Source organism: Dermacentor andersoni, chromosome 4 (assembly GCF_023375885.2).
Source record: "Dermacentor andersoni chromosome 4, qqDerAnde1_hic_scaffold, whole genome shotgun sequence".
NCBI lineage: Eukaryota > Metazoa > Arthropoda > Arachnida > Ixodida > Ixodidae > Dermacentor > Dermacentor andersoni.
Genome location: NC_092817.1, coordinates 3,807,887 through 3,831,595, shown reverse-complemented (window position 1 = coordinate 3,831,595; position 23,709 = coordinate 3,807,887). Strand labels below are relative to the sequence as shown.

The following is a 23,709-nucleotide window of genomic DNA, read 5'->3' as shown; positions in this document are numbered from 1 at the left end:
ACATTAGTGCACGACATATTTGTCATGGCGTGTATATCATAACATAAATGGCATGGATGACATTAGTGCACGACATATTTGTCATGGCGTGTATATCATAACATAAATGGCATGGATGACATTAGTGCACGACATATTCGTCATGGCGTGTATATCATAACATAAATGGCATGGATGACATTAGTGCACGACATATTTGTCATGGCGTGTATATCATAACATAAATGGCATGGATGACATTAGTGCACGACATATTTGTCATGGCGTGTATATCATAACATAAATGGCATGGATGACATTAGTGCACGACATATTCGTCATGGCGTGTATATCATAACATAAATGGCATGGATGACATTAGTGCACGACATATTTGTCATGGCGTGTATATCATAACATAAATGGCATGGATGACATTAGTGCACGACATATTCGTCATGGCGTGTATATCATAACATAAATGGCATGGATGACATTAGTGCACGACATATTTGTCATGGCGTGTATATCATCACATAAATGGCATGGATGACATTAGTGCACGACATATTTGTCATGGCGTGTATATCATAACATAAATGGCATGGATGACATTAGTGCACGACATATTCGTCATGGCGTGTATATCATAACATAAATGGCATGGATGACATTAGTGCACGACATATTTGTCATGGCGTGTATATCATCACATAAATGGCATGGATGACATTAGTGCACGACATATTCGTCATGGCGTGTATATCATAACATAAATGGCATGGATGACATTAGTGCACGACATATTTGTCATGGCGTGTATATCATAACATAAATGGCATGGATGACATTAGTGCACGACATATTTGTCATGGCGTGTATATCATAACATAAATGGCATGGATGACATTAGTGCACGACATATTTGTCATGGCGTGTATATCATAACATAAATGGCATGGATGACATTAGTGCACGACATATTCGTCATGGCGTGTATATCATAACATAAATGGCATGGATGACATTAGTGCACGACATATTTGTCATGGCGTGTATATCATCACATAAATGGCATGGATGACATTAGTGCACGACATATTTGTCGTGGCGTGTATATCATAACATAAATTGCATGGATGACATGATGCCGTCGTGGTCATTTCTTTGACATAATATGTATTTATTTAAAGATACCTTACAGGCACCTAGAGGCATTGTGTAAGGGGGGAAAGTACACTCAGAGATTATGCAATAGTTAGAATGCATATGAGAATACATGTACAAAAAATACAGTGTAAGAAAGGTATGAATTGATTTCTTGCATATCTTGACATGGATGACATGCGTATCATGACATGAAAGATGAGACATAAAGCGCTTGTCGCGGCATGTATGTCATGAAATAAATGGTATGATGATACGATTTTGTCGTGGTTGTTTTTTTTAACTTGATGTATATCAATATATGAATGACATGGCTTAATCTTATCACATGAATTACATGCATGCTATGACATGAACGCCATAAATTACATGGCACTAATGTAACTGCTGTCATGTCATACACGCATCACGCACATTTCGACACACACGTTCTGATGTATATCCTGTTAAAGGAATGAACATGACGCCGTCACTTCATGTGCGTGATTTAGGTGATTCATGGCAATCACGTCGGGACACGCATGTCATTCCATTCATGTCATGAATATCCTGGTATATAATTTCTTAGATGATGGAACTGACATAAATGAGAGCCATGCATATCATGACATGGATATCATAAATAAGATGATAAATGGATTGAATGACATGAAACTCATATTTAGCTGGATATATTCTGTAGATGCAGTGTTATGACATGCACATATGACATCAATGACATATCATGCCGCGTATGCCATAAAATAAGTTGCGTAGTTGCCAAGGTCTGTATATGTTAAGCATGACATGATTTTCATGAATGTCATGACATGCATGACAAGAATGATATAAAACTATGACATGTATGGATGTATGCACTGCATGAGATTACTATGATATCAGCGTATGCCGACCCAGTGGAGGAAGTTGTCCACTAAGTTGGGCCGATGATATATGCTCGTGTTCGTGATGCGGTGATGCTCGTTTAACGAATCGTCACGTCATTCCTGCTTCGCAAAGCGACTTGCGCCTTTGATTCTCGCGGGCCATCCGCGGTCGAGCCAAGTGGCTCGCATAAGAAGATCCCGGCACCTCGTCAGCAGAACACTGGGTGGTGGCTCTTCAGACAGGAATTGAGAAGTATGTTTCCCGCAAAGGTTAATTTCCAAGCGCCGGATAGCAACGCGGCGCCTCCTAGTTCCTCCCAAAGCTCGTACCGAGCTTTCACGGTCCTTCTCGTCTTCGCAGCTTAATCAAACATCGAGGCGTGCTCTTTCCTGGTGCACAGAGTGTCCAAGTATGACAGCGCTGCATAAAGTTCTACTCCGGCAGCGTCACCACGACTCGGCCAAGGCCATCAGCGGCACCGCGCCGCTCGCCCGATTGACCATACAAAAGGGTTTAGCCTACAGTGTCACCGTCAAATCATGTGTAAGTCAAGCGAAAGCTTGCCAAAGACAGTGGTCATGGCGATTAGCCGATGGCATGCACAAAGACGGCGTCAATGCTTCTCTTAAACCAAGACTAACTCAGCAAAAGCGCTGGTCGGGTATAAATAGGCCTTAATTAATCTATTAACAGAGTACATTAATTGTACTCCTACTTGCAACTGCGTTCGTGATGTAGGAGTGCTTGTCATGCGTCCACAATAAACCTGAGTTGAAGGACTCTTCTTTTCCGTCTGCCACCTTCTTACTCTGTTAGATCCATAAACGTAATCTAACTTACCCAATTGCCTATTCTTACAGCTGTGTCTTTCGCACCTACTAGCCACATTGTGAAGGCATTCTGCTGCAGCGTCCGCTCCTTCGGGTAGCCTTTACTACGCGAGCGTTCTTTCATTCGAATGAAAAACGAGCGGACACTGGCAATGTGCAAGCCTACACACGGCATTGCCGGCTGGCGTCGCTCGGCGTCGCAGAACCGGGTCCGAATACGCGCAATGAGGAAGCGCTTGCCTGTCCGATGGCGGAGAGGCTTCCCGATCTCCTGGAGCGCACCTTACGCGGCCGGTCGGCCTCACCCAGCCGTCCTGAGCAGCTCGAGCTGTGCGGCCGGAAGTCGGAACCACGCCGATTGGCTATCATGACGGCCATGGGGATCTGGGTCTTGCCACCTGCTGGCCGAGACATGTTCTCCAGACAAAGCGGCGTACTTTTTCAGTGGTGCATGCGACACAAATCTGGAAAGAAATTCAGTCGTTATTGCAAAATGCTCGTGCTGCAACGTTTGATCACGAATACAGGAGTCCAAGAAAAGTGCACGTCTTACGTGATGAAGATAAGACCGAACTGTGCTTTGGCGTACGGGTTGTTGTAGTTATACGTTTTTGTGTCGCGAAAGTTGACATCACTCGCGCTCAATCGCAAATACAGCAACACTAATTTCCTGCTAGTAACAGCGCAAAATGTAGACAAGGGACGAGACAAGAAGACACCACAAGCGCTTGTGGTGTCTTCTTGTCTCGTCCCTTGTCTACATTTTGCGCTGTTACTAGCAGGATGGAAAACCAACAAGCCCAAGCTGCTATTCTAACACTAATTTGCCTTAAACATGACGAGCCGGTATGGGCTGCATACAGTATGCCCGCTGTGACAGCGGACTGACTAGCTTCATGCTGTTTTGGCCCACGTGCGTACAATGTCACAAAGCAGAGCCTGAAATTCTGCTGCAAACTAAATGCAAACGACTGCTTTCAGTACGCGATGGTGATGTCACGAGTAATCGTTCAACGTAGAGCGGTCACCACAAGGAACTCCGCTAATATAGACATATGTGACTTTGGACATATGCAACCACCACTATACTCGACAGTTTCGTCGCTTACTATACATAAGGCACAGCCATTGAATATATTCACTGCTGAGCCTTCGCGACATACGTTTTTTTTCTTAATACAACGTTCTATAGCAACATCGATATTGGCCTATTAAGAACGCACATTGCGGTGAGGTAAGAGAAACAATACGTATATGACGTCGACTCCCACCTGCAGCGACAACCAGGCGCAGCAGTCTCCTCAGTGGAAATGCTGACCTCGTGGTGCACCACCGTTTCTGTCGAGACCTCGCGCGACAGGTCCCCGTTGCGGTAGGCTCGCCGGAGCGTAGCCGAACCAGTTGTCTGTCAACCTAAGCGGCGCATGACGGAAAGCGGGCTCTACCCGACGGCTCTTATCGCCCCCGTCTTTGTTCGTTGTCTACATCCTCTCCCGCATGTCGACTATTTTTCTGGCTCCGATAAGATGAGCACTTTCTTTCTTTCTGGCAGCTAAAACACAATGGCCTCTCCCCGCAACTTAGTCGGCTGGCAATCAGCGGCAATACGGACGCCTATTGCATACCCTTCGCCAATCCTATGCAGTACTCCCAGTTCAGCAGTTCACACAAATTTGCCACACAGCTTTGCAACGATTGGCAGATTGCAAGCATTAGAACTTCTCTTTATTACCTTCGTGCACTGGCCTGCGTCACTCACTTTTTTTGCTTTGAGCGAATCTTACTTCCTGCGAAGTGAACCATTCCATTATTTTTGTCCGATTGAGCCAGTGGATATTTCGGAAATGGAACGGTGTAACAGAGTTCACTTTCTTCGCCGCGAACTTCGGTTAATCCAGCCGCAGATATGAAGATGAGCGGCCCCGTTAATAAAGCTTTTGTATTATCTGACCTTGTGCTATCGTGGTTACAGTAGGGGCTACCTGAATGCCTGCAGCTGAAGTTATACTATTAGAGCTTCATGCGATCCTGTCAGTAGCCTTGCGCTTAATGCTGTTCAACGGCTGGATCGAGTTTCGCGCTCTGATGTAGGAATAGCATCAATGCGAGGCAATCCTGACAAAACTATACTGCGTTTTCCTGTTGATGGGCGAATGTGGAGGAAGCGATTAATAGTGACATGGACTACGTGTCTATATACATGGTGCTACACCAGCCGCACTTTCATCTAGATGTCCAAATGCTCCTAAATTATGTATGCATATATGTATATATATGGATACATGGACCGTATGGATACCTTTGGACCGTACCGGCATTCAACTGGACCATGCTATCAACGCTACTCTCGGACACGGAGACCAACGGCAAGAGACGGGAATCGCGTCCGACACTATAAATCGGCCACTGTCAACCTACGGCTTCAGTGGGCACGGCGGCACAGCGTATGCAATGTCGTCTAACCGCCTTCTGTTGCTTGAACAGGTTAGTTATTACAATTTTTATGGCTACAAGAATGATAATCGCTTTGCTGTTGTGCTGCCGTGCCCAGAAGTGATTTTTTCCGGTTTTGCATCTTTATGTCTGTTGCTGTCTGGCGACATAGAAATGAACCCTGGGCAAGAAACGAAGGTGATGTTAAAGGAATTGTGCGATGGCCAAAAGGCAATACAATCAGATCTAGAGAGCATGAGCAAGCGACTGAAGGTGGTTGAAAACAGCCTTAAAATATTTAAGGAACAGGCGAGTACAATTGCTCAATTGTCTAAAACAGTTAGAGAGTACACTTCGGCAGCAGCAGGAAAGAATGGACAGCTTTGAGGACAGAAGTAGGCGGAATAACCTAGTGGTATTTGGAATAGCAGAAGGCGAGAAGGAGTCCTTAACCGACCTTGAAGCGAAAGTGTTAGTAGGTGTATTCGAAGAAAAACTTGGCGTCAACTTGAGTACCGTAGAACGAATACGTCGGATAGGAAAAAAGAACGCCCGGCCTCGACCTGTAATTCTCAGGTTGTATGACTATAGGGAAAAAGGTAAAATTTACAAACAATGCAGAAAGCTGAAGGGCAGCGGCGTCTCCATTTCTGATGATTTTTCAAAAGAAACGCTGGCGAAGCGTAAAATGCTCTGGGATTCCGCGAAACAAGAAAGGGAGGACGGGCATCGCGTGCGCTTGAACTACGACAAACTACATGTGGACTCTGACGAGTACACGTGGGATCAATCAAAGCGCAGCCGTGTGAAGGTTCCGTATCCTAACAGACGCCCTACTACTGGTACGGATGACTGACGGAACAAAAAATGTGATTCGAATGCCTTCCGCTTGAAAAACTTGAACGCTAGAAGTTTAGTAAACAAAATTGGAGACTTAGAATATATCCTGGCTAATTACGATCCCCATGTGCTTACAATAACCGAAACGTGGCTGCGGCCCGTAATACAAGACCAAGAGCTCGTACCACCTAATTACAAAATCATACGAAGAGACCGCGATGCTCGTGGGGGCGGAGTTGCTATTGTATTCAAGGCCGATATTGACTGTGTGCAAATTACTGGAATTCCAACACATGAAAGCATCTGGTGTGAAATTAAGCTAGATAAAACAAGAATAATTCTTGGAACTGTTTATAGACCGCCTAAATCATCCATTTCCTATCTTGAAGATATGCAGCTTTACTTAGAAAGCATTAAAAAGCGCAGCTATCGCATAATCATTGCTGGGGATTTCAGCTTGCAAGGGATTGATTGGTCCACGCTTAGCGTTCAGCCTCGCGAAGATGCCCATTGTGAACTACTTATAGAAATAGCTTTCAGTAAGGATTTACAACAGGTAGTTCATGAGTGCACACGCGTAGTTGGGAAATCAAGATCTGTATTAGACTTGGTGTTCCTGGACGGGCGATTTGAAGACTGCGACGTATCGGTTGAAACCGGCCTCTCGGATCATAAGCTAGTTTATGTGGAGATAAAGTCTACCGCTGTATACCCGAAGGCTGGTAGTACTACACATGTTCTGTGCGTCGATAGAGCCGATGACACAAGCATTATTGATCATCTTTCGCTGTGTTTTGATGAATTTACTTCGACGGATGACGTCAATGCGATGTGGATTGCGTTTAAAGATATTGTTTTTCACTGCGTAAACAGATTTGTACCAACTCGGAAGAAGAAGATAAATAAACGGAACCCGTGGATAACCCGCGAAATTATACATTTAAAGCGGAAAATTAACCGTGAGAGACAGAAGTCAAACAAAGATCATAATAAAATTTCGGCGCTAAGCTCTATATTGCGCACAAATATGGCTGCTGCTAAAACAAATTACTATGACGTGACATTAACTAATTTTATGAAGCACGATCCGCACCGTTTTTGGCGCCATTTGTCACATAATAACGAAGGTCCAAGTGTCATTGTCGCCACTGGCGAACTTGTGTCGGACAACTCGCGTATGGCAGTATGTTTTAATGATTTTTTTCAATCTGTCTTTACTGACACTTCTGCAGATGGTCTTTCTACCCACCCTCTCTCTAGAATCCCCGTACACATCACCAATGCCTAATATTCACGTTTCGCATGAAGGCATTGTAGCTCTTTTGCTTAAAATTAACGATAAGAAATCTGTAGGTCCAGACGGCATACCAAATGCCTTTCAGCGCAGATATGCGGAATGGGCAGCTCACTATCTAGAGATCATTTTTAATTCTTCGCCGAAACAAAAGCGGGTCCCAGATGACTGGCTGTTCGCAAAAGTGGTTCCGGTTCACAAGTCTGGTGAAAGGCAACATATTGGAAACTATCGGCCAATTTCACTCACGTGTGTATGCTGCAAGCTACTTGAACACATAGTTTCAAAGTCAATCTACACCTACCTTGAAGACAAGAAAGCTTTTTTTCCCAACCAGCACGGGTTTCGACAGCACCTTTCGACTGTCACGCAGTTGATAGAAACGATGAACGATTTTTCAGCTTCCTTGAACAATAGAAAGCAGGTCGACGCTGTATTTTTAGATTACTCGAAGGCTTTCGATCTGGTCGTACATAATGAATTAATTAAAAAACTGATGGAAAGGAATATAAATTATGATGTTGTTATGTGGATCTGCTCATATCTTACAGATCGGACACAATACGTTGAAATAAATGGTAACAAATCTAACCAATTAAAAATAACCTCAGGCGTTCCACAGGGATCCGTTTTAGGACCACTTCTTTTTCTAGTTTACATAAATGATATTGCTCATAACATAAGTAACGACATAACCATTCGGTTATTTGCAGACGATTGTTTCTTATATCGTGAAATCAATAACCAAAACGATACGGCGTCACTTAGTCAAGCCCTTAAAGCTGTAGAAGTCTGGGCCGCAAAAAGTAAAATGAAAATTAACGAATCTAAATCAGTCACGCTCAGAGTTACAAACAAAACAAAGCATGTTATTGAGTGTAATTATGAGTGAGCTCAACAATTCTAACCGAAGCTGAAACGATAAAATACCTAGGTTTAACAATTTCAAAAGACTTAGGTTGGAAATCACACATAGACAGAATTTGTGGAGCTGCAGAAAAAAAGGTATGTTTCCTTCGCCGAAAATTAAAGCTAGCAACGACACCCGTCAAACTACTTGCATATTTAACTTACATTAGACCAACGTTAGAGTATGCCAGTGTCATTTGGGATCCGTTTCAATCAGGATTAATTAACCGCATTGAGAAGATACAGAGAAAATCTGCAAGGTTCATTCTTTCCCGGTATTATCGTACTGACTCTGTTTCCGAAATGCTTCGGTTGCTCGATTTGCCTCCACTGGCGCAACGGCGGAAGTTGGCTAGACTTAAATTTCTTTTTTTGTTATCAAAAGGCCACTTAAATATTGAAATCACACCCTATCTTGCTCCCAGGCAGGCTATGAACGAGAAGGGGGTTAACCGAGGGGCCCGATTTTATTAGTCATATCATGAGAAGCCAACAAACACTGACACCAAGGACAACATAGGGGAAATTACTTGTGCTTAATAAATGAACTAAAGAAACGATAAATTAATGGAAATTAAAGTGGATGAAAAAACAACTTGCCGCAGGTGGGCACCGAACCCACCACCTTCGCATTTCGCGTGCGATGCTCTACCAATTCAGCTACCACGGCGCTGTTTCCCCATCCACTTTCTTGGGTATTTATGTGTCCTAGTAGACCCCTGGGAGTGTTAGCCAGCGCCACCACTCACAGACCTTGGCAGCGGACGTGGAACGTCCTTCTTGTCGCAGGCGTCACGAGAGCGTGATCTTTTTAGGGTGAAAGCGACTGGTCAATAAACCCACATATGCTACCTGAAGGCATCACTGTAGCTGGATTCGAGACCCTCGTTATGTAATGAACGAGAAGAAAGGGGGTTAACCGAGGGGCCCGATTTTATTAGTCATATCATGAGAAGCCAACAAACACTGACACCAAGGACAACATAGGGGAAATTACTTGTGCTTAATAAATGAACTAAAGAAACGATTAATTAATGGAAATTAAAGTGGATGAAAAAACAACTTGCCGCAGGTGGGCACCGAACCCACCACCTTCGCATTTCGCGTGCGATGCTCTACCAATTCAGCTACCACGGCGCTGTTTCCCCCATCCACTTTCTTGGGTATTTATGTGTCCTAGTAGAACCCTGGGAGTGTTAGCCAGCGCCACCACTCACAGACCTTGGCGGCGGACGTGGAACGTCCTTCTTGCCGCAGGCGTCACGAGAGCGTGATCTATTTAGGGTGAAGGCGACTGGTCAATAAACCCACATATGCTACCTGAAGGCATCAATGCTACCTGAAGACACCTGCGGCAAGTTGTTTTTTCATCCACTTTAATTTCCATTAATTTATCGTTTCTTTATTTCATTTATTAAGCACAAGTAATTTCCCCTATGTTGTCCTTGGTGTCAGTGTTTGTTGGCTTCTCATGATATGACTAATAAAATCGGGCCCCTCGGTTAAGCCCCTTCTCGTTCATTACATAACGAGGATCTCGAATCCGGCTACATTGATGCCTTCAGGTAGCATATGTGGGTTTACTGACCAGTCGCATTCACCCTAAAAATAAAAATGTCACGCTCTCGTGACGCCTGCGGCAAGAAGGACGTTTCACGTCCTCCGCCAAGGTCTGTGAGTGGTGGCGCTGGCTAACACTCCCAGGGTTCTACTAGGACACATAAATACCCAAGAAAGTGGATGGGGAACCAGGCAGGCTAGAAACGTCAGATCAAGCAACGATTGTATGTTCTCAATTCCAAAAGCATATCTGGGCATGTACGTTTATTCATTTTTTCCGCGAACGATTAAGGAATGGAACAGTTTGCCGGCGTCTGTTTTGCAGTCGAGTAGCATTAAAATATTTGAGGAACGCGTTAAAAACCTTTTATGAAAGTGAATCTTAGTGGTGCCGTGGAAACATTGTCACACTATTCTAGAAATACATACAATAGTCTTTCTTTTATGCGGCTTCCACTATCACTGTCACAATGTTAGAAGCATGAATTTATTAGCCAAACTATTGCATTCGTTATTTGTTTTGCATTGTATTTCCAACACACACACACATATATATATATATATATATATATATATATATATATATATATGGGGTGTCCACCTCAGACGTAGCCGATTTTAAAGGGACACTAGCTACAAGAACAGTTTCACAGAGCAGAACTGGTGCAACGCACAAGCGGGAGACAGCGTCGGCTTTTTTCTAAGTTGACGGACTTTCTCCGAGCCGTAGAAGCAAGCGCCACCAGAAAGGCATCGCGTCACAAACACTTGAAAATTCTGGTTTCAAATGGGCTCAACAAAATAGACAATACGAATAAACAAATGGCAGGAACGTTAATCCGGGCTGAACCCGGTACGTTAGCCTGCAGTGCAGGAAGAGGAAAGGAAAGCAAAATATCCAGGTTTTTTCTTTATTGCTTGAAATAATTTGCACCTTAAATACAAAACCTTGCGCGCACAGTAGGTATCTGTACCTAATGGCTAGTAGTGGGATGATTTACAAAAATGGAATTGGCAGTAATCTAATAGTTGAATCTATATATGCTGTAACGGTAACAAAGTGGCACTCAGGAACAAAATACATTAAAACACAAAATATGAGAGTGACGGCAAGCAGTTAATTAGCAAACAGAAGCTCACTCTTAAGAGAACGTGCGAATGTCCAGCGTTGATGTAACCAGCGTTGTGGACGGTGTCTTGAGAAATCACAGAGGCGCTTTTGTGGCCTTCTGCGGCTGTAATATGCAAGAGACCATGGTCCCCAAGATTTTGCTGAACGAAAAGGACTTCCATCTAGCAGGCTAAGAGCTGTGGTCTACAAATTTTCTACAGCTATCCCTCGCCAAATGAACTGTCCTAGCTCACGATCGCACACTGAACCCGGTTCCTCAGAAAAGGGCAGGACGGGCACAGGGGCCGCTTCGTTTGCCGAGGCCTCTCGTTGAGAGGGACCGTTGATCCCCATTCTTGCACAAAAACGAGAGAACGGGCTTCGCACCGTTTCGGACTTGATCTGAATGGCTCAGATCGAGCTTACAATTTGAAAATGTTTAAACACTGTATTCTAAATAGTCTTCCATCATCCAACGCCAGCTCTCTCTGCACATCCAACATCCTTGTTAACAGTTCAATACAAAGATGACCTTTTTCGAGTGTACTGTACTGTGTTTTCAAGAAGGTCCGGGAATAAATTGATTGGTTCCCACAGAAAACGATTGGAGAGCCTAGAACGACCATCTCGTAGAAAGGAAAGCCAGGCTCGTCGTGCGATGCACCCCCGTGCACATCATGGCATACCTTGGCAATACCTTGACATACCGCTTGGCTTTCCTTGGCTTTCCTTGAGAAATTCTAGAGAAATAGTATCAACTGCATATTAGCGGTAGTCGGTCCTGCGCCCTAACAACCAGTATTTTCTTCTCCACAATAAATGCATAATTGTTTTTATTTGGTCAACATTTATTGCGATATCAATTATCGTCGTCGTCGGCTTTATGTCCCGCATAAAGTCCAAGAGGGACAACACTGCGCATTGTATGCTGTATGTGCGAGTGGAAGCACGTGAGAGAAGCCGCCGATCAATATGATGCGCGTGAAGGAAGAAAGCAGAGAGCACCTTCCGTCGCTAGAAAGGCGGTGGGAGGATGAGACCCATACAAAAATCTACCTTTAATATCTTTAGAACTCTTTCCAACCTTCTATCGACTTTATTAACATCCTATGTATTTTTTTACTTCCTGTTAACGCATTGAGCATGTGTTGGTGGGCTAGTTGGTTAAGCATGATTACAAAGACGGCGCCGAATAAAACAACACACGAAGAAGGGGAACACGAGACAGCACGTAGGCGCACTAAGAACTGAGTGTTTTATTTCTTGACACTAATATATAGCCAGTCAAGGATCAAAACAAGAAGAAACAGTCATCTGCATCGCACGAAGAAGCCAAGATACAGAATAACTTCTAAGTGTCGCTCTCAGGATACGCCAGTTCCTTTGTCGAAAGAGAAACTGAGGCTTCACTGATACAATCAACACCACGCTTTTTGATCTGAAGCGCTTCCAATATCTTCCTTGTCACTTGATGATCAGCTCTGTTCAGAACACTGGTTCTATCAAAATCTGGGATGCACTTGTGAGCCTTACAGTGCGCACTTATATGACTGGAGAGCTGGTTTTCCATCTTATTTCTATGCTAATGCCATCTGTCATTCAGACATCTGCCCGTTTGGCCTACATATGATGAACCACACGACAAGGGAACCGAATAAAGTACTTTCTTTACACATCCAACATGTTTCTGCCCATGTTTTTTGGCGCCCACCTGTTTGTTTTCCCGATTTCCTGCATTCACTTTGGCACACATCAAACCAAGACGTTTCGGAGCGGAAAATATAACACGAACACCAGCTGGTTTACCTACTTTTTTGAGATTGTGAAATATGCCGTGAACATATGGATTAATGGCACACCTGGTTTCAGAAGGGCCTGCTCGTCCCTGGTTTACAGCGCTAGGTTGCTTGAGCTGTTTGAGCATTGTTTCCGCAACAGATATGATCACATGGTGAGGATAACTTGCCCCATTGAGGCGGCTGACCTGACAATGGAAGCTGCTTTGCAGCCTATGGGCGCATGGCTTGTTAAGTGCATTGGTTAAACATGATTGAATGATGCCTCGTTTTATTACTTTTGAAAGAGCTGAATGGTAGGAGAAGATGGGTTTGCTAGCCCTTGGCTTGAACTGCCAGCATACATGACACGATGAAAAAATGAACTCTAAATCTAAAAATCTTAAGCAGTTATCAGCCGGAAGCTCATGAGTCAGGGTTAGAGGATGCAAGGCTGTTTTAAACTCTGCCAATACTTATGATGACTGGGTCTCCAATTCTGGACTGTCACATTCTAAGAACACTAAAAAATCATCGACAAATCTAAAGATCTGCATAACATTTGTCCGCGATATGCACTGCTTTAACAGGTTGTCTTTTGAAGCTAAAAAGATGTCGCTTAAAACAGGGGCTATACACGAACCTATACAGACACCCTCTTTCTGTAGACAGACGTCGTCGTTCTATTTTATGTACGTGGACTTCAGGTATACGGACAGCAGTTCCAAAAAGGAACCTGCTGTTATGCCAGAGGCATTCTGGAAAGCAATTGCTCCAAGTTTATCGATGCAGTCATTGACGCTTTCCATCAAATCATTTTGTGGTATCGAGTAATACAAGTCTTTTATGTCAACAGAGAAGGCGGATAGCATTTTGTTCTCATTCTGTGCGATGAATTTTACGACGCTTTCAGAATTCTTCACGCGAAATGGGTCGTCAATGGATAGTCTACTCAGATTTTGCTGGAGAAACAAGGAGACCTGTTTTTGCCATGACCCATTTTCTGAGACTATGACGCGGAAGGGGCAGTTATCTTTATGAATTTTTGCCGTGAAGAATACATCAAGGCTCAACTTTTTCTCCGACTCTATTGCAGCCGCCAGTTTCGTTAAATTCAGGTTCTTACACAGCTTTTAGGCGTTGCTTTTTACTTTTGCAAGAGACACTTTTTCGCACTTCTTAAAAACCCCTGAGAGAGCTTCTGAGGCTTTTGAATCAAACATGCGTTTCGGCATTACAACAAAGCTACCTTCCTTATCGGAGGCTAAAAGAGACAGGGATTGTCCTTTCAAATAATTAACTGTTCTAGCTACAGGAAACTTTCGAACAGATGTCTTACAACGTGCGAGCACATCAACGCCTTCCGAAGTGCACCTTTGCTGTTCTTCTGTTGAGGCTCGCCTGGAAACCTGCTTGACCATTGCAAGTAGCTCCGCAGGAACCTTCTCCGGTTGTACTGCGAACTTGGGCCCATAGCCAAGCACGCGACGTACTGAATCTGGGATGGCAGCGTCTCCCAGGGTGATCACAGGACTTTCTGCAGCTGGTGGTTTCTTCGGTACATGTGCTCGAAGTCTCGGAAGCATCAGCTGCCACATGTACTCAGTGGAGGCGTTGATGATCCGGTTCCATTCCCACCACAGTCGTCGACCACTGTGCGGATTGGCGGCAAGCAGAAGAGTTGCCCGAAGGTGCTCCCTGTGCAACCGTGCTTGTCTTTGGCACTCGGAGCGAAGAATCTTATACACTCGATTCGCACGTCCAAGCGATGGTAGACCGAAGCCAAACATCGCTGCGACGTCCTTTGGGAGAACCTTGTGTCTGGTACAGAAGCCCAGCATTCGTCCTCGGCAAGAAGCGGCAACAATGAGAGCAGCGACGAACGAAGGGTCGCGAGTGAACCAAGGAAAATGGCCCACTTAACTAGAGATGAAGTCACTGATCATGTGTTGGTGGGCTAGTTGGTTAAGCACGATTACAAAGACGGCGCCGAATAAAAAAACCACACGAAGAAGGGGAACACGAGACAGCACGTAGGCGCACTAGCAACTGAGTGTTTTATTTCTTGACACAGTAATATATAGCTGCTGTCAAGGATCAAAACAACAAGAAGAAACAGGGCAGTCATCTGCATCGCACGAAGACAAAGGCTTCTGTATCAGACACAACGTTCTACCAAAGGACGTCGCAGCGATGTTTGGCTTCGGTCTACCATCGCTTGGACGTGCGAATCGAGTGTGTAAGATTCTTCGCTCCGAGTGCCAAAGACAAGCACGGTTGCACAGGGAGCACCTTCGGGCAACTCTTCTGCTTACCGCCAATCCGCACAGTGGTCGACGACTGTGGTGGGAATGGAACCGGATCATCAACGCCTCCACTGAGTACATGTGGCAGCTGATGCTTCCGAGACTTCGAGCACATGTACCGAAGAAACCACCAGCTGCAGAAAGTCCTGTGATCACCCTGGGAGACGCTGCCATCCTAGATTCAGTACGTCGCGTGCTTGGCTATGGGCCCAAGTTCGCAGTACAACCGGAGAAGGTTCCTGCGGAGCTACTTGCAATGGTCAAGCAGGTTTCCAGGCGAGCCTCAACGGAAGAACAGCAAAGGTGCACTTCGGAAGGCGTTGATGTGCTCGCACGTTGTAAGACATCTGTTCGAAAGATTCCTGTAGCTAGAACAGTTAATTATTTGAAAGGACAATCCCTGTCTCTTTTAACCTCCGATAAGGAAGGTAGCTTTGTTGTAATGCCGAAACGCATGTTTGATTCAAAAGCCTCAGAAGCTCTCTCAGGGGTTTTTAAGAAGTGCGAAAAAGTGTCTCTTGCAAAAGTAAAAAGCAACGCCTAAAAGCTGTGTAAGAACCTGAATTTAACGAAACTGGTGGCTGCAATAGAGTCGGAGAAAAATTTGAGCGTTGATGTATTCTTCACGGCAAAAATTCATAAAGATAACTGCCCCTTCCGCGTCATAGTCTCAGAAAATGGGTCATGGCAAAAACAGGTCTCCTTGTTTCTCCAGCAAAATCTGAGTAGACTATCCATTGACGACCCATTTCGCGTGAAGAATTCTGAAAGCGTCGTAAAATTCATCGCACAGAATGAGAACAAAATGCTATCCGCCTTCTCTGTTGACATAAAAGACTTGTATTACTCGGTACCACAAAATGATTTGATGGAAAGCGTCAATGTCTGCATCAATAAACTTGGAGCAATTGCTTTCCAGAATGCCTCTGGCATAGCAGTAGGTTCCTTTTTGGAACTGCTGTCCGTATACCTGAAGTCCACGTACATAAAATAGAACGACGACGTCTGTCTACAGTAAGAGGGTGTCTGTATAGGTTCGTGTATAGCCCCTGTTTTAAGCGACATCTTTTTAGCTTCAAAAGACAACCTGTTAAAGCAGTGCATATCGCGGACAAATGTTATGCAGATCTTTAGATTTGTCGATGATTTTTTAGTATTCTTAGAATGTGACAGTCCAGAATTGGAGACCCAGTCATCATAAGTATTGACAGAGTTTAAAACAGCCTTGCATCCTCTAACCCTGACTCATGAGCTTCCGGCTAATAACTGTTTAAGATTTTTAGATTTAGAGTTCATTTTTTCATCGTGTCATGTATGCTGGCAGTTCAAGCCAAGGGCTAGCAAACCCATCTTCTCCTACCATTCAGCTCTTTCAAAAGTAATAAAACGAGGCATCATTCAATCATGTTTAACCAATGCACTTAACAAGCCATGCGTCCATAGGCTGCAAAGCAGCTTCCATTGTCAGGTCAGCCGCCTGAATGGGGCAAGTTATCCTCACCATGTGATCACATCTGTTGCGGAAAAAATGCTCAAACAGCTCAAGCAACCTAGCGTTGTAAACCAGGGACGAGCAGGCCCTTCTGAAACCAGGTGTGCCATTAATCCATATGTTGACGGCATATTTCACATTCTCAAAAAAGTAGGTAAACGAGCTGGTGTTCGTGTTATATTTCCCGCTCCGAAACGTCTTGGTTTGATGTGTGCCAAAGTGAACGCAGGAAATCGGGAAAACAAACAGGTGTGCGCAAAAAAACATGGGCAGAAACATGTCGGATGTGTAAAGAAAGTAGTTTATTCGGTTCCCTTGTCGTGTGGTTCATCATATGTAGGCCAAACGGGCAGATGTCTGAATGACAGATTGCATTAGCATAGAAATAAGATGGAAAACCAGCTCTCCAGTCATATAAGTGCGCACTGTAAGGCTGACAAGTGCATCCCAGATTTTGATAGAACCAATGTTCTGAACAGAGCTGATCATCAAGTGACAAGGGAGATATTGGAAGCGCTTGAGATCAAAAAGCGTGGTGTTGATTGTATCAGTGAAGCCTCAGTTTCCCTTTCGACAAAGGAACTGGCGTAGCCTGAGAGCGACACTTAGAAGTTATTCTGTATCTTGGCTTCTTCGTGCGATGCAGATGACTGTTTCTTCTTCTTGTTTTGATCCTTGACAGCAGCTATATATTAGTGTCAAGAAATAAAACACTCAGTTGTTAGTGCGCCTACGTGCTGTCTCGTGTTCCCCTTCTTCGTCTGTTGTTTTATTCGGCGCCGTCTTTGTAATCATGTTAACGCATGTTACAAGAAAGTTGGTAGGCTCCGCTTTTACTTTTTTTAAGAAAGATTACTAAAAAAAAAGAACTTCAAGGAAGTTGGTAGGCTATGTTCTTACTTTTGTTTCCCTGTCTTTCTGTCTATTTCTTCATCTTCTCAAGAAAGGTGGCCTTGGTGACTGTGCCAGTGCACGGACCACTAATCAGTTCACTCTCGCTATGCAGATGGTTTACTGCGTTGTGCGCCTGCTGCTGCCTGCACTTGCGCATGCGGCATCGCAAACCACACCGGACTGCGGAATCACCGATCCTGGAAGCTACGGACCCACTGCCCGGCTCCTACCTGTCGGCAGGCTGCAGTTCCTGCCTAAGCCGCATGGGGCACGCTGGACAGCGGAACTCTCCAAAGCTTGGACTGCCGCATCATCGTCGACAGCAAGGAGTCTACCAGCTATAAAGGAACAAGCACCTTCGGCGCAATCCTGTGGTCTTGGTGACTGTGCCAGTGCACGGACCACTAATCAGTTCACTCTCGCTATGCAGGTTGGTGAACCTTACGTTATGTTTGCAACAAAAAAAGAAAAAAACGAGTAATTATTGCCTGGTACAGCTACCGAGCCCACGGTACTGTGTTACTATTATTGCTGAATGTGTTGATGTAATGCACTCGCTACTACTCCAAGCTGGAGATATTGAATCTAACCCTGGCCCTTCTGCTGAAGCACTTCTCGCGGAATTGCGTAATCTGACTAACGGCCAAGCGCAGGTAATTGCAGAAATACAAGGCCTGAAAGCTCAACTCGGCAATACTGACAAAACAATCGGAAAATTGAACGAAAGACTAACAGATTTCGAAAATCATTATCAGGCATTGGTGCCACTGCGGAAAGAAATTGAAATCATGCGCATTGGCACAGAGCGCACTGCCTCTCGAATTTCGGAGCTGGAAGCCCGTATGGATGACGCCGAGAACCGTTCGAGGCGAAATAACCGAATCCTTTACGGCATCCCCGACCCCTCCTCCTCGGAAACATTCACAGAGACAGAGCAGTTGGACGCACACCTTTGCCGGGATAATTTACAGTTAACCTTGGAACCAAGGGATATAGAGCGTGCGCATCGCCTCGGCTGTCCCTCAGCTGGTCGCTGCCGGCCCATAATAGTAAAGCTTGCATCACACAAGACCAAAGCTGCAATATTGTCAAATGGCCGGATGCTTAAAGGGACAAGTTATGGCACCGGTGAGGATTTCTCGCGCCCAGTCCAAAGTGCCCGTAAACAAGGTAAACTAATTGCTTTTGCGAAAAGCAAGAACAAGCCATTTTCCGTCTGTTTCAAAACTCTGTATATGAAGCAAAAGCGTTACGTCTTTGACGACAGTACTAACAGCATCGAAGAATTATCATAGCAGACGAAGCACCAAAAAAAGAAAGAAAAGAACCGAGCATATGCTGTCTCTAGCGATGCTCTTTCACTTTCTGCAATTTACACTAACATCCGCAGTTTTCTTCAAAAACGTGAACGTATAGCTAGCATTGTATTGTCTTCTAGCAGTAATCTACTAATATTTACCGAGACGTGGCTCACTGACGACGTGAGCGATACTGAAGTGCTATCGGACCTACCGAACTTTCGCGTGTACCGTAATGACCGTGCATCTACGCGCGGTGGTGGTGTACTGATTGCATTCCACGAACGATTGTCTTGTGCAGTCATCAATATTCGGTCACAGCTGGAAATATTATGGGTGACTATCCAACCACGCCCACACACTATACTACTAGGCGTTTGTTACAGACCTCCCCACACTACTTCCGAATTTTGCAGCCAGCTTAACCAAACCATGTGTCAGCTTATTGCTGCTCACCCAAATGCACACATACTACTATTTGGCGATTTTAACTTCCCGCAAATAGACTGGCACACTGACGATTTGTGTTCTTCGACAGGACTAACCGAAGCCAGGAACTTCCTCGATATCTGCCTCAATTTTAACATGACCCAGCTGGTTTCTGAAGCAACACGTGTTTCACAGGATACATCCAATATCTTAGATCTAATATTAACCAACAAGCCGGAAAGCCTTTCGTACATCCATTATCTCAAGGAAATAAGCGACTACAAAGTAATTCATGCTGGTTTTTCTTTTCGACCAACAAAGTGCGAAATGTACAAGAAAACGATACAGTTGTATGACAAAGGCGATTATGAAGCGATAAATGAGGGCCTTTGCACATTTTTTCCCACATTTGAGACAACTTTCCATCACCATAATGTTGACGCCAATTGGACATGCTTTAAAGAAAAGATGAAGGAATTAACCGATAAATTTGTACCTAAAGTAAGTTTCAGAGCCAGTCGTCACAAACCATGGTTTAAGAAAACATTAAAAAGGCTTGAAAATAAAAAGAAACGTCTATTCCGGGTTGCAAAGGTTAGAGATCAACCAAAAGCATGGGAAAAATATTATGAAGCAGATAAAAACTACCTTTCTACTCTACATCAAGCAAAGCACTCTTTTTATCACTTAGAATTGCCCAAGCTACTAAAAACTAATCCCAAACAGTTTTGGAAAACACTGAAATATGACGAACCGCGAGAAATCGTACTCACGAGTGACCTGAATGAAAGGATTACGGACGTGGATTGTGCGAACTTGTTCAACACCACGTTCGCTACTGTCTTTTCTGATGAAGGGACCGCACCCCCATGTTTACCTTTGCTTGACTTTCATTGTGACATGCCAGCGATAAATTTTTGTGAAAATGGAATTTCATCCATAATAGAAAATATTAAATTGTCATCTTCTACTGGAATGAACGAAATTAATACCAAAATCTTGAAAAACACCAAACACAACGTCTCACTTTATCTCACCTTAATTTTTTCAGAGTCACTTTCTTCAGGAGTCATTCCAGATGACTGGAGAACAGGGAAGGTCGTTCCTGTTTTCAAGTCAGCTAGCAGAAATTCCCCACTAAATTACCGCCCTGTCTCTCTAACAAGCGTCCCCTGTAAAATCATGGAGCATGTGATCTACTCCCACATAATAAATTTCCTTGACAGTAATCACTTTTTCCATCCTTCACAGCATGGCTTCCGCAAGGGGTTGTCATGTGAAACACAGCTTGCAGCTTTTCTACATGACATCCACACTAACCTGGATTGTAACATACAGACTGACGCGATCTTTCTTGATTATGCTAAAGCATTTGATAAAGTGCCTCACCAACGATTACTTGCGAAACTCTCCATAAATTTACATCCTGCTGTCTTAAGATGGATTGCAGAATTTCTTACTAATCGATCGCAGTACGTTGTTATAAATAACCACCTATCCACACCGGTTCCAGTAACGTCAGGCGTCCCCCAGGGATCGGTTCTTGGCCCGCTCCTATTCTTAATCTATATCAACGACCTACCTTTGCATGTATCCTGTAATATGCGCATGTTCGCGGATGACTGTGTTATCTACCGCACCGTACTTAACACTTCGGATCAGATAACCCTACAAAGTGACCTTACTAATATTTCAGAATGGTGTACCACTTGGTTAATGACACTAAACGTTAACAAATGCAAAAGCATGTCGTTCACCCGCAGCCATAACCCTCGGACGTTTGCGTACACAATAATTTCGCTCTTGAATGAACTGACACTTTTAAATACCTCGGTGTCACTGTATCAGACGACCTCAACTGGCGTACGCATGTGCATACCATCATTTCAGCTTCTAACAAAACTTAAGGTTTCCTAAAACGTCATTTACGGAAAGCCCCAAATCACGTAAAATTACTTGCCTACACATCACTTGTACGACCGAAACTAGAATACGCCTCAGCAGTCTGGAATCCGCATCAAGCATATCTCATCGACGCTCTTGAAGCGGTGCAAAACCGCGCCGCTCGATTGATGCATTCGTCGTACTCATATGACGTAAGCGTCACGTCACTGAAATCACTATCTGGGCTTCCGGACCTCGTTTTACGTCGGCGCATCGCTTCCCTCTGTCTTTACCACAAATTCTTTTGCAGTCCTATCCTTCTTCAAGCACCATATATCACGCCCGCAGCGCGCATATCATACCGGACGAGCCACTCGCTGCAAGTTTCACGACCACGCTCACGATCATCAACATTTTTAGCCTTGTTTTTTCTTCGCATGGCGGCAGACTGGAACGACCTCCCCGCTGCCATTGTCGACATAACCTGCCCATCCGTATTTTCACAACATGTTACTGACCATCTCCAACTACATTGTACATGATTTTTCCTTATATGTGTTGTTTGTATTTAGATACGTGTATGCTGGTCTACATATATAGGCTTTGATATGTGTAAATACATGTGTGAATATACTTGATTATGTATACTATGTATGTGTATATATATGCGTGCTTGAACATGAACTTTACTTGAACTAGTGTTAATTCGAATCTTGTACCCACGCCTTATGTACTGTAGTATAGTGTCGCCCCCTGTCAGATCTCTGTGTCATCGCACATGTATGTTTTGTAGTTGTTTAACTAGATGGCGCACCCCCCTTCTGTCATGTGACAAGCTTGGACCAATCGGGAGGTGTCATCTAGCATGTGAAGCCTTTATAAGTAATAAACGGCCGTGGGTCGGTCGAGTCTTCGTTCCGGTTTTCATCGGGAGCAGTTAGCTCCGTGTCTCCTTCACTGCGCCGGCGCTAGCCGCGCGTTCGCCCGTCGGGGCCCCCCGCTTGCCTGCCGCTGCCGACACAACATCTTTTGGCGACGAGGATGGGACTCCCGCAGCGGTTCCGACCGAAGCCCCGGGACACCAACGAGCTTCGTAAGTGAAGCGACCCTTCCCGTGTCCGCACGGCAGGCAAACGCCGCCGACGCACTCGGCGTCGCGAGGCTTCCGAGCCTAGGCCTACTCGCCCCTTTGTTCTTGCCCCATTCCTGCGGCGAGCTCCGGCTTGCCTCCTGCACGCTACCCGGCATGGCTTTTACTGCGAACCTTCCCGTTTTTCTTGAAGTGCCCGGCCCACCGTTAATCCCTTGGTATCGCTGGAAAAAAATTTTTCAGGCCCACCTCGAAGCGCCCGGCGGTGGCGACTGGACGGACGCGCGACGAGCGTCCGCGCTCGTCAGCGCTCTCGGGCGTGAGGGACAACGGAAGTACTTCGCAGACGAGGAGCAGGAAGCAGCAAGGCAGTTAACCGGCGCAGCGTCACCGTCAAGTGAAGCAGCAAGGCAGTCGACCGGCGCAGCGTCAACGTCAAGTGATGCGGTCCCGCCAGCGTCAGAGTTTCCGAGACTCTTGGAGCGGCTTGACCGGCTGTTCGCCGCGTCAACAAATGTCCTGGCGGAACGGCACGAATTCACCAGTCGGAAGCAGTTCGACGGAGAAGGATTCCTGGAATTCGTGACCGCATTGAAGGAGAAGGCGGTACAATGCAACTTCGGCACAACCTATGGCGAGCGCGTCCGAGACCAAATCATACATGGGGTAGCGAACGTCAGCGTTCGCGAAAAGTTGCTGGCTCACGGCGAAACCCTGACCTTGGACAAGGCAGAGGAAATTGGACGCTCGTTAGAAGCCCTACATCGAGCGAACCGCGCGTTCGGCTCGGAGAAAATACAAAGAATTGAGGCAGCTCAACTTGGCGCTCCATCGACGAGCCAAGATGGCCGACGTAGTCCGGGAGGCCATGACGATGGCAGACTTCTTCTGGGAAGCCGCCAAGATGGCCGACGTAGTGCAGGAGGCCATGAAGATGGCAGACTTCTTCCGAGGAGCCGCCAAGATGGCCGCCGTCTTCCAAGAGGCCGCCCAGATGATCGACATTTTCCGCGAGGCTCCTCCGGGACCCGCAATGAAGCACAGGATGCGAAGGACCCTAATTTCGAGCATAGTTCATGCGACCGGTGTGGCAGTACGAAGCATGTTGCAACGTACAGGAATTGCCCCGCAAGGAACCGGCGGTGCAACGCCTGCCACACGTTGGGTCATTTTGCATCAGTATGCCGAAAAACCCGTACTGTCCAGCACGTCTCTTCCGCAGAGACGCGGTCTTCGTCAACTTCCGCAAGACAGCCGTCCGCGTCTGTCTTGACGGTGAGCACCTTGGAAGCTAAAAGGGATTTACAAGTCCCGGTCGTGGTTAACGACGTCGCCATGCGGCTGCTCGTGGACACAGGCGCGTCTGTCTCATTGATGACTGCCGAGGATTTTGAAAAGCACTTTGGTCGACAGCACAGACTGTCAAAAGCAGCAGTGGACTTGAGGAATTTCTCCAAGCAACGCATCGACATTCAAGGCCTTTTCCAAGCCACTGTCCAGTTTCTTCAAAGGTCGTGCTCAGTCACGTTCCATGTAACGTCCACAGGAACA

The 23,709-nt window shown here is 45.3% G+C and overlaps 1 protein-coding gene across 4 annotated transcripts in view; it reads right to left on the bottom strand.

Moving 5' to 3' along the window:
- The window catches only part of LOC126535889 (proton channel OtopLc-like), a 219,194-nt gene that overhangs the window by 162,358 nt on the left and 33,127 nt on the right, over positions 1-23,709 (bottom strand). For 2 of the 4 annotated variants that reach the window (XM_055073323.2, XM_055073322.2), the window contains exon 2: positions 3,084-3,307. The exons of 1 other annotated variant lie outside the window; for it this stretch is intronic. In XM_055073323.2, coding sequence (XP_054929298.1) covers positions 3,084-3,257 — 174 coding nt within the window. In that variant the 5' untranslated portion in view covers positions 3,258-3,307. Of the gene's footprint in view, positions 1-3,083; positions 3,308-4,114; positions 4,286-23,709 lie in introns of those variants that run through there. One more of the 4 variants, XM_050182739.3, reaches the window with a different exon arrangement.